The following is an 11,231-nucleotide window of genomic DNA, read 5'->3' on the forward strand; positions in this document are numbered from 1 at the left end:
GTGTTTTTAATTTTTCCGCTGATCAGTGTATGTAAGACTATTGTCAACATGACATGACACTGCATAACATGAAAGAAAATCCAGAATTATTGTTAGGAATGTACTTCTATTTGTTTTTTTTAACCTCATTACTAACATGTAAAAGTGTGCAGGCATTTGAATGTTAATGCAGGGTTTATTAAAAGACCAAGGCAGACAACGCAAAAGGGCAAAGCAAACTCGATGTCAATCGATAAACAGATTACACCAGGCGAGAACTAACTCCGAACTAGAATAGCCTCGAATAATGAGGCTCTGAATCATCACTGTAAGTGCCACTTTATATTTAAACCAAGCAGACATCGACATGACAAGCTGAGCATCTTCGTGACATTACACCGGTACAATTCTTCACATTCCCTTCTGTCTGTTCCTCAAATGTCAAGAATCTACTATGATGTGTATGTTACTCTTTTCAGGATCATGCAGCTATTGTATCTACAGCTCGCTTTAAATGCTTTTCAACACGAAATGGTCCATTTTCATTTTAAACCATTCCAACCGTTCCATTATAACTTTCACACCGCTTACGAGGACCATATGCCAGCCGAACGCTTTTAATGCCCTCAAGCTATTTCAGAAGTCAAATTAGCATTTCTAATGCTGTTATGAAGCACTGTCTGCACCTTATGCAACTTTTTAAAAGTGTCACAGAGGTGCGGTTCGTATTTAAATATGAGCTGAAATGTTAAATATAAAGATTTCAAGAGTGCAGTAAGATACTTGATCAGTGGTTCCATTATGATAATTGAGTATAGTATGTTCTGTCTTTTGTAAGACATGTACCACCTACCTAAACTTTGATGCAGACCAAGATACCGCCCTATTATTCACCAATGGCTTCTTTCAGCAGGATAATGTTCAGGAATAGTTTAAGGAACCTGTCAAAGAGTTCAATGTAGTGACTCTGCCTTCCAATCCCTCAGATTGGACTCGAATCCACTCGAGCTTCTATGGGGCGTATTGGTCAAATAAATCCGATCCATGAAGGTCCCACCTCAGAACTTATGGGACTTTAGGTACCTGGTGGCAGATTTTACATCTAATCTCCAGAAGTTTTGTGGAGGTATTACCAATTCAGAGCTTCACAGTATTCAGCACAGTATTCTTGCTATATATATATATATATATATATATATATATATATATATATATATATATATATATATATATAGCAAGCTAACTGTATTATGTTTGACACTTGTCAAAAGCAGTCCTTCATATGTAATTCCCTAAATTCCCTAGCACTGGTTTACAATGTACTGAAGCATCTGAGAGTCAGTGATGACTGGGACGATGAAGGGTGAAGAGAAACGAAAGTAGACATTGTTCAACCTTGAATTGGTCTGTTGTGTAGTTTTGACATCTGCAGAATTCGTAATCAGATTGAAATGAAGCAGTTTGAGAACTGCTAAAAAAAAATGCCGCCATCAGATAATGGTGGTCAGTCTGATTTTTAAATACTGACACTCAAACGTTTTTCCAATAACGCTTAATCTTTACCTAAATAATATCTACATAGCTAGATAGAGATAAATATCAGGGCTTAGCTAACATTTTATTTAGATTTTACTTGCACTAAGTATCATCATCTGACTAACCTGGTTGGTTTGCTCTTAGGTCTATGATTGACAAATATATAATTTACTCCAATTTTGTAAAAGATTTTTGAAGATCCTGTGATCTTTTTGCAATCAATCAAAGTCTATCAAGCTTTCGAAAGCACAATTTATCACTCTTAGTAATGATAATAAAACTATTATTATTATTATTATTATTATAAATATTATTGTTGTTATCTTAAACCCCCTGGTGGTCTAGTGGTTGAGATGCAGCGCTCTCACTGCTGCGACCCGGGTTCGATTCCCGGTCAGGGAACCATCCCCAGCCACTCTCAGTGCCGGTCCCAAGCCCGGATAAATTGGGGAGGGTTGCGTTAGGAAGGGCATCCAGCGTAAAACATGTGCCAAATCAAAAAGTGCGGAGGATCCGCTGTGGCGACCCCTAACGGGAGAAGCCGTTTTTTTTTATTATTGTTGTTATCTTGCTAAAAGCTGACACTTGCATATACATGTGGCAAGCCAGTTAGATTGCACCTTAAACTCAGAAAATTAGTGGAGGTTTTTGGAGGTAAACTTAATTGACATCACATTCAAAGACATTCTATACACTCGTCTGCCTCCATCTGTGTGGTGTGGTAAAAGGTTGGGGAAGTAAGGTGTTCCAAGTAAGGCGTCTGTATAGTGTAGATAGAGGAGTGGATAGAACAATTTTCCTGTCAGAAAGCTGATTCTGATGTAACTATTTTGGAGAAATAGTTCATTATCTTATTATGTGAATCGTTTCAAACTAGGTCCAGCCAATAGGAAACATCCTGACAATGGAGAACTGCCTGTGTTGTTCTGTAGAGGAAACGAGGCAGCCGTAGCTGAGGGGAAAGAGTAGCCCGATAATATGCGGAGGCACTAATTAGGAGTCACAGCGCGGCTTTCTAATTAAACCGAGTGAATAATGAGAGCAGAAGCCAGAAACGGAATAATAACCGAGCCTTTCATTACGTTCGACTTACAGTGAGCCATGGTAGGAATTTTTAAATGGATGCAATGGCGAACAGAGCGGAATAAAGAAGCGAGTGTGCGGAGGAGCGACCTTTGACCCCAGAGGTGGAGAGGAACGAGATAGGGGACTGGAAATCGTCCTGTGGTAAAGTGTTGAGGGAAAGGAAGAAAAAAACATCTTAAGGTCTCTTAAACTTTACAGAAGATCGTGGGTGTGATGCTGAATGACATTAAATGCAATTAGAGGTTTCAGTTTGCATCCATAATTTAAAGACGGACAAAGATGTGGGCTGCCATTAGTTTAAAAGAAAATGAAGCCAAAAATGGAGAGATTGAAGAAGTGGGAGAAGAGAGAGCAAGAGAGAATGATTAAGGAGAGAAGACATATGGAGAGCAGAAATAGAGATTGGTGTGTTAATGTGCAGTATATATTCATCATTGTCCAATTAAAGGCCAGCTATAGCTTTCCTGTTAAAGCCTTTTGGCCTACGTGGCCACACACACACACACACACACACACACACACACACACACACACAGAGAGAAAGGTCTATTCTAGGCATATACAGGCATATTCAATAGGCAATAGGCCATACAGGCATAAACAATTATACACAAACACATATATAACTACGCGCACACACACACACACACACACACACACACACACACACACACACACACACACACACACACACACACACAGAAATGCACAAACGTGTAAAAAAAAATTTGTAAATGTCTCAAAACGAGGAGAGAACACAGAATACAGAAGTGCATACATAAAACACTGCATAGCACACGGAGATTTTTACTGCCAGGCCATGCACACTTCCCTACACACATACGCTCTCTCTCACACACACACACACACATAAAGGGGGAAATTTTGCTGATATCAAATGTGTGTAAAAGAAAGATGGATAAGGCCAATGTGTAAGGCCAATGTGGAGGGAAATTAAAGAACAATGCGACAAGAGAGAGACAGAGCAACGTTGCACCCTGCTGGCATGTAGAGGAGAGTAAGCGGCAGCGTTCCAATATCTCCCGTGCTCCCTTCCTTTGGGAACTTCAGTCTGACCCAGACCCAGAGTTGTGTACATGGGCCGCAGCTGGAAATGTTTGTAGGTTTGGAAGGAGGCCCACAGTGTACCAAATGGCAGACCCCTGTTCTCATTACACTCACATAACACACACACACACACACACACACACACACACACACACACACACACACACACACAAACCTGCCTGTTTGGCATAGACCATGCACTCGGTCAAGTGCACACTCCTAACTGAGGTTATATGATGTGCAAGTACACTAGTTTTCAGTCTAACCCCTCACTGTGTCGTTTCCTCATAGAAAATGTGTCTGTGTTTGTCAGTCCCACCTCCCATCCCACCATCTCCTCATCCTCCCTCCCATGGACACCATCAGGTAACCCATCATAATCACCCTACTCTCTTCTCTTCTCTTCTTCTCTTCTCTTCTCTTCTTCTCTTCTCTTCTCTCTCTTCTCTTCTCTTCTCTTCTCTTCTCTCTTCTCTTCTTCTCTTCTCTCTTCTCTTCTTTCCATTCTCTTCTCTTTTCCCTTTTCTTCTTTCTTTATACTTCTATAATTTCTCATTCTCTTCTCTTCATTTCTCCTCTTCTTGCCTTATATTTCTCAATTTTTTCTTCTCCTATTTCTTTTTATTTATTCTCCTATTGTTCTCTTCTCATCTTCTTTTTTCTTTCTTTCTTTCTTTCTTTCTTTCTTTCTTTCTTTCTTTCTTTCTTTCTTTCTTTCTTTCTTTCTTTTTCCTTTGTTGATCATCTCTTTCTCATCTTTTCTTTCTCCTCTTTTCTCTTTCACTTCTTTTGTTTTCTCTATTCCTTGGTTTTCTTTTCTCTTCTCTTGTCTCACTCTTTCTCTTTGTATTTTTTTTTCTTTACTTTCTCCAGTCTTTTCTTTTCCTCTCTTTCTCTACTCATCTTCCTTGTACCTCATGAAAAATGCATGTATTCTAATATGAGCTGTTTAACACACACACACACACACACACACACACACACACACACACACACACACACACACACACAGAGAGAAACACACACACACACACACACACTCACACACACACACTCACGCACACACACACACACACACACACACACTGACACTGAATGCATAATCTGTTGTCTTCACTGCACTCTCAAGAAATAGCACTTATCTGTACTGTCTAGTCAGCTGTTTCTCTCCCTCTCCCTCTCCTTTCTTTGTGTGTGTGTGTGTGTGTGTGTGTGTGTGTGTGTACAATGAGAGGGAAAGAGAAGGTGAGACAAAGGGGAAAGAGGTCCTGAGAGGGCAGTTCTTTTAAATGAGACTGACTTAACATTACAGTGGTGTGTCACTTAGATTGTCCTTCAGTCAGGTTAGAATGGTGTTTACCGGCCTGAATGACTGCCCTAGGTGCACACACACACACACACACACACACACACACACACACACACACACACACACACACACACACACTGTTTCTCTTTTAAACACTTCCATGTTTGCCCAAGTATCAGAATAGTCATAGTGCATAGAAACACACACACACACACACACACACACACACACACACACACACACACAAACATTTTCCCAAGCATTCTTAAGCCACTATTTTCTTATAGATTTTTCCCCTTAATCTCCTTTTTGTTTACTGAACAGAGGGAATTGTAGGAAGCATGGCGTATTTTTTCCAGATTGAAAGAAAGTGTGTAGCTGCTGACTTTGAGGGATGTCTGTGTGTGTGTGTGTGTGTGTGTGTGTGTGTGTATGTGTGTGTGGGAAGTCTGTCCGCACCTGAGCTTTGAGCTGCCAGACCCTCAGCGGAGCCTCTGCTTAATTTTTTATCCCTTCTGAAATATTGCTCATTCCTTTTCTAATAAAATCTTACTTCTCCTCACCCTATCTGTCTTCCTTTCCCTTTTATTCTCTCACCCCCCCTCCCCTCACTCACTCACTCTTCCCCTCCCAGGTGCTCACGCTCACATTTCACATCCTTTTTGCATGAGCAATTGTCTTCCTTTTCTCATTGCTTTTCCGTCGTTTTCAGATTCACATGTCTTCGGTCTATCCTTTCTCTCTCTGTCAATCCGATCCGATCCCTTCATCACCTACTGCACTTCCATCACCATCCTCTCCTTTATTAAACAGAGGATTAAACATTTCAGTCTCGGCCCGCTTTTCTTCCTGTCAACCTTTAAACGTCTTTAAATATTTATCAGTGATGTCTAGTCCTATATGAAAGAAAACTGGCAGATGCACAGCATGGCAGAGCAGCCTGTCTTTTTGTTTCGCTCCTTTACTACGTCCCTGTTTGTGAATGAGTGTTTGAGTGAATGAATGAGGGAGTGTGTGTGTGTGTGTGTGTGTGTGTGTGTGTGTGTGTGTGTGTGTGTGTGTGTGTGTGTGTGTGTGTGTGTGTGTGTGTAGGAGGTGAGAGAGTGTTTGAGTGAATAAGTGAACGTGCATAAGAGTGAGTAAATTAATAAATGAGTGTGAGTAATGAATGAGTGGTTAGTGAGTAAGTGAATGTTATGTGATTGAATGTTTGAGTGAGTGATGTAAATTATTGAGGGGTTGAGTAAGTGAATGAATGAATGAGTGGTTAATGAGTGAGTGGATAAATGAATGAGTGAGTGAGTGAGTGAGCATTTGATGTAAATGAATGAGTGTTTTAGTTAGTGAATGAATGATTGACTGTGTGAGTGTGTGAGCGAGTGATGTAAATGAGTGAGTGAGTGAGTGAGTGAATGAGTAAATGAATGAGTAAATTAATAAATGGTTGAGTGTGTGTTTGCGTGACTGATGTAAATGTATGAGTGGTTGAGTAAATGAACGAGTGTGAGTGAATGAATGAGTGTGTGAGTGAATGAATAAGTGGTTAATGAGTGTGTGAGTAAATGAGTGAGTGAGTGAGTGAATAAATGAATGGTTAAGTGTGTGTTTAAGTGAGTGACGTAAATGAATGAGTGGTCGAGTGAATAAATGAATGATTGTGTGAGTGTGGGTTTAAGTAAGTAAGTATTTGAGAGAATTATTTATTGAGTGAGTAATTAATGTGTTTGAATGATTGGGTGAGTGAGAGAGTGAGTGAGTTTTTAGAGTGACTGTATGAGTATTTGCATAAATTCATGAGTGCGTAAATGTGAGCGAGTGAAAAAATAGCATTTGAGTAGGTGAGTAAATGAATACGTGAATAATTGAGTGTTTGAGTGATTGAGTAAATGAAGAAACTGGTTATGTGTCCTTTTACTACACTCACAGCTGGAATGTTGGAAAACATCTGTGTAATTATGTGTGTGTGTGTGTGTGTGTGTGTGTGTGTGTGTGTGTGTGTGTGTGTGTGGCAGACCCTGGAGCAGTGGTGGAAACTCATAGCGCCGTACAGTATCCAGTCATTGGAGGTGTTTTGGCTCTGCTGGTCTTCACCATCATCTGCGTGCTCATCGTAACCATCTGGTGCTCGGTCCGACAGAAAGGTAAGATTTGTATAAACTTACAAATACATATTCAAATGTGATTAATTAAAATAGCATGCTGTGATTTTCAACTTTAAAATAAAACTCACAGTGTGCACCTATTTTGTAGGCATCATTTATATTTTAATCATGGATTGATGGATTCTTTCAAACATAGCTTGAACTCTTAAGGTGCTGAAAAAAAAGTGTGTTTGAATGAGTGAGTGAAAATGTGAATGAATGAGTGAGTATGTGAATAAGTGAGCATGTGAATAATAGAGTAAGTCATTGTGAATGGATGAGCATGGGAATAAATGAGTGAGTGAATGAGTAAGTGTGTAAATTAATGAGCATGTGAATGAGTGAGCAAGTGAGTGAATTAATAAGTGGTTAGGAAAGTGAAAATGAGTGAGTGAGTGAGTAAGTAAACGAGGGAATGAGAGAGTGTGTGAATGAGTGAGTGAGCGTGTGAATGAATGAGTGAGTGTGTGAATATGTGAGCATGTGAATGAGTGAGTGAGCGTGTGAATGAATGAGTGAGTGTGTGAATATGTGAGCATGTGAATGAGTGAGTGGCGTGTGAATGAATGAGTGAGTGTGTGAATATGTGAGCATGTGAATGAGTGAGTGGCGTGTGAATGAATGAGTGAGTGTGTGAATATGTGAGCATGTGAATGAGTGAGTGAGTGAGCGTGTGAATGAATGAGTGAGTGTGTGAATATGTGAGCATGTGAATGAGTGAGTGAGCGTGTGGATGAATGAGTGAGTGTGTGAATATGTGAGCATGTGAATGAGTGAGTATGCATGTGAATGAATAAATAAATGAATGAATGAGTGTGTGAAAAGTGAGAATGTGAATGAGTGGGTGAATTAATGAGTGGTAAGGACAGTAAGAATGAGTGAGTGAGTAAGTAAGTGAGTAAGCAAGTAAATGAGTGAGCATGTGAATGAGTGAGTATGCATGTGAATGAATAAGTGAGTGAGTGTGTGAATAAGTAAGAATGGGAATGAATGATTGAGCATGTGAATGAGTGAGTGAATTAATGAGTGGTTAGGAAAGCGAGAATAAACGAGCGAGTAAATGAGTGAGTGAGTAAATTAGTAAGCAGGTGAATGAGTGACTGAATGAGTGAGTAAGTGTGAATGAGTGAGTGAACATGTGAATGAATGAGTGAGTGAGCGTGAATGAATGAGTGTGTGAGTGAATGAATGAGTGTGAGTGAATGAATGAGTGAGCATGTGAATGAGTGAGTGAGCGTGTGAATGAATGAGTGAGTGAGCGTGTGAATGAATGAGTGAGCATGTGAATGAGTGAGTGTGTGAATATGTGAGCATGTGAATGAGTGAGTGGCGTGTGAATGAATGAGTGAGTGTGTGAATATGTGAGCATGTGAATGAGTGAGTGGCGTGTGAATGAATGAGTGAGTGTGTGAATATGTGAGCATGTGAATGAGTGAGTGGCGTGTGAATGAATGAGTGAGTGTGTGAATATGTGAGCATGTGAATGAGTGAGTGAGCGTGTGAATGAATGAGTGAGTGTGTGAATATGTGAGCATGTGAATGAGTGAGTGAGCGTGTGGATGAATGAGTGAGTGTGTGAATATGTGAGCATGTGAATGAGTGAGTATGCATGTGAATGAATAAATAAATGAATGAATGAGTGTGTGAAAAGTGAGAATGTGAATGAGTGGGTGAATTAATGAGTGGTAAGGACAGTAAGAATGAGTGAGTGAGTAAGTAAGTGAGTAAGCAAGTAAATGAGTGAGCATGTGAATGAGTGAGTATGCATGTGAATGAATAAGTGAGTGAGTGTGTGAATAAGTAAGAATGGGAATGAATGATTGAGCATGTGAATGAGTGAGTGAATTAATGAGTGGTTAGGAAAGCGAGAATAAACGAGCGAGTAAATGAGTGAGTGAGTAAATTAGTAAGCAGGTGAATGAGTGACTGAATGAGTGAGTAAGTGTGAATGAGTGAGTGAACATGTGAATGAATGAGGTAGGGAGAGTGTGTATGAGTGAGTGGTTAGTGAGTGAGTGTTTGTGTAAATGATTGAGTAAGTGAATGTATGAGTAAATAAATGAGTGAATTATCGATTGGGTTTTTAAGTCAATCAATAAATGAATGAGTGAGCGAGTGAATGAGTGAGTGATTAGGAAAGTGAGAATGAGTGAGTGATGAGGATAAAAGAATACTGCCACTGCCAGTCTGTGATATACAGAGACAAAATGAAGTGTTTTATGGGCCTTTTAGGCCACTAGATCAGTCCTGGTGTGTAATATAATACATTACTCTCTCCCAGGCTTCCCCTAAGAGCTGCTCGCCACTTCAATCATGCCCCATGTGCCGAGGAAGATAACACCTGCTAACACTTCCTTCTGAGATCTGTACAGCCCACCTGTCAGTCAAACTCGCACGCAATCTAGCCACCTATCACTCGGGAGTCAAAGCACTTCGTTATCATCCTTTTTTTTTTTCAAACCTCTGCTTGTCCGATGTAATCAAGCTGTAGTGAGAAATCAGACACCTCCTGTCTGGGGCACATCTTTAAACTTAAATTGAATAAAAAAAAAAAAAAAACATCCAATCTAATGACCTCATTGAAAAAAATAAAAGCAACTGCACAAGATCGATAGTTTTAATTAAGCCGCTGTGTGGATTTTAGTGTGTATGTGGAAAAATTTAAAAAAGGAAGTCAGGAAGTTTTGTTAACCAGCCATCATTTTTTCAATCGTATTCATTCTGAAGTAATTGGTAGTCGCTGCTTTTGTGTGTGTATGTGTCCTTTTCACAGTAATAAGCCCCAGAGCAAGAGGGATCTGATGCTGGGCTTCTACAGGTCAATCAGTTAAAGCTGTCAGGTGATGGAGAAGCCTTCATTACAGCCTGCTCAACATGTTCCCTTGCCAGACTGGAATGAGAAGTGATTTCTTTTCTTGTGATTTGCGGCGGAGCTCGGGCCCCGCGCCAAATCGACAATTAAATCTGACTGACTTTGAATTTATTATGGAAAAATGGAATAGGGGAAGAAAGGAAGCCGCCATTTTAAATCAGGACAAGTTGCTAATGTGTCTCGAGGGCGATTGGCGTTAATGGATGTGTATTTGGACAATAAGGATTAAGAACGAGCCGATCCTATTTCCTCGTTTCCGAAAAACGAAGGTCAAATCTTTTAGTATCGACGAGTCTCTGATGCCAGATACTGATCCGGTCTGAGCATCCTGACAGCAGGCGTTATGTTTATTGAGGAATTTGACGGCAGCTGGTTTTGCGGCCGTGCCCCAGTGTCATCGTGTTACTTGATGACTTCGAACTTTTTTCTGATCACAAAAGTTGGACACTATATGGACACAAAGTATTGGAACACTTGACTTTTCCAACCATATGTCATTTCTCCCCAAACTGTTACCACAAGGTTGGAAGCACACAATGGTATACGATGTCTTCGAATGCCATAGCATTAAATTCTCCTTTCGCTTCAACTGGGAGACCCAAACCTGTTCCAGCATGACACTGCCCCTGTGCACAAAGACACCTCCATGAACATATGATTTGGAGGTCTGGGGTGCAATCAGGGTTCCAATTCATCCCAATGGTGTTTAATATGGTTAAAGTCAGAGCTCTATAGCAAGATCAAGATCTTCCACTTCAAACGATGTAAACTAGGGATGAAGCATAAAAGTTAACGATGTGATGCACCGATTTTTAAAAAGTGAGCATGAGATCTTTAAAAATCTTTATTTATGTACAATTATTAGAAAATGCGCTACACATTTTTTTTATTTAGAAAGTGACAAATAATTTGTGACCTATATTTTCACACCACAACAGAGACCAACGCGAGTCCTGAGTGTCACATAGAATACAGATTAACATGGCAGAGGTAGAGCTGTATCTTCCTGGAGACAAAAGAAATGTTTTATTTCATCTTTTTCTTGCACTACACAGTTTGTGAAAGGGGCCATGTGGCACTTTGGTAAATTGGTAAACTATCTGTACATCTGTACCATAATAAAGTGATGTTAAGGTTTTCGTTGGTTTCGTAGTGATGAGGATGGACAGGATCAGAAATGAGTTTATTAGAGGGACAGCGCATGTAGGATGTTTTGGAGACAAGGTGAGGGAGGCGAGAT

The 11,231-nt window shown here is 40.1% G+C and overlaps 1 protein-coding gene across 3 annotated transcripts in view; it reads left to right on the plus strand.

Moving 5' to 3' along the window:
• cadm4 (cell adhesion molecule 4) overlaps nucleotides 1–11,231 on the plus strand; it is a 198,901-nt gene that overhangs the window by 184,286 nt on the left and 3,384 nt on the right. For 2 of the 3 annotated variants that reach the window (XM_046846975.1, XM_046846974.1), the window contains exons 7-8: nucleotides 3,961–4,035; nucleotides 6,991–7,119. In XM_046846975.1, coding sequence (XP_046702931.1) covers nucleotides 3,961–4,035; nucleotides 6,991–7,119 — 204 coding nt within the window. The remainder of the gene's footprint in view (nucleotides 1–3,960; nucleotides 4,036–6,990; nucleotides 7,120–11,231) is intronic. The other variant, XM_046846976.1, reaches the window with a different exon arrangement.

This window comes from Silurus meridionalis, chromosome 4 (genome assembly GCF_014805685.1).
Source record: "Silurus meridionalis isolate SWU-2019-XX chromosome 4, ASM1480568v1, whole genome shotgun sequence".
In the NCBI taxonomy this organism is placed as follows: Eukaryota; Metazoa; Chordata; class Actinopteri; order Siluriformes; family Siluridae; genus Silurus; species Silurus meridionalis.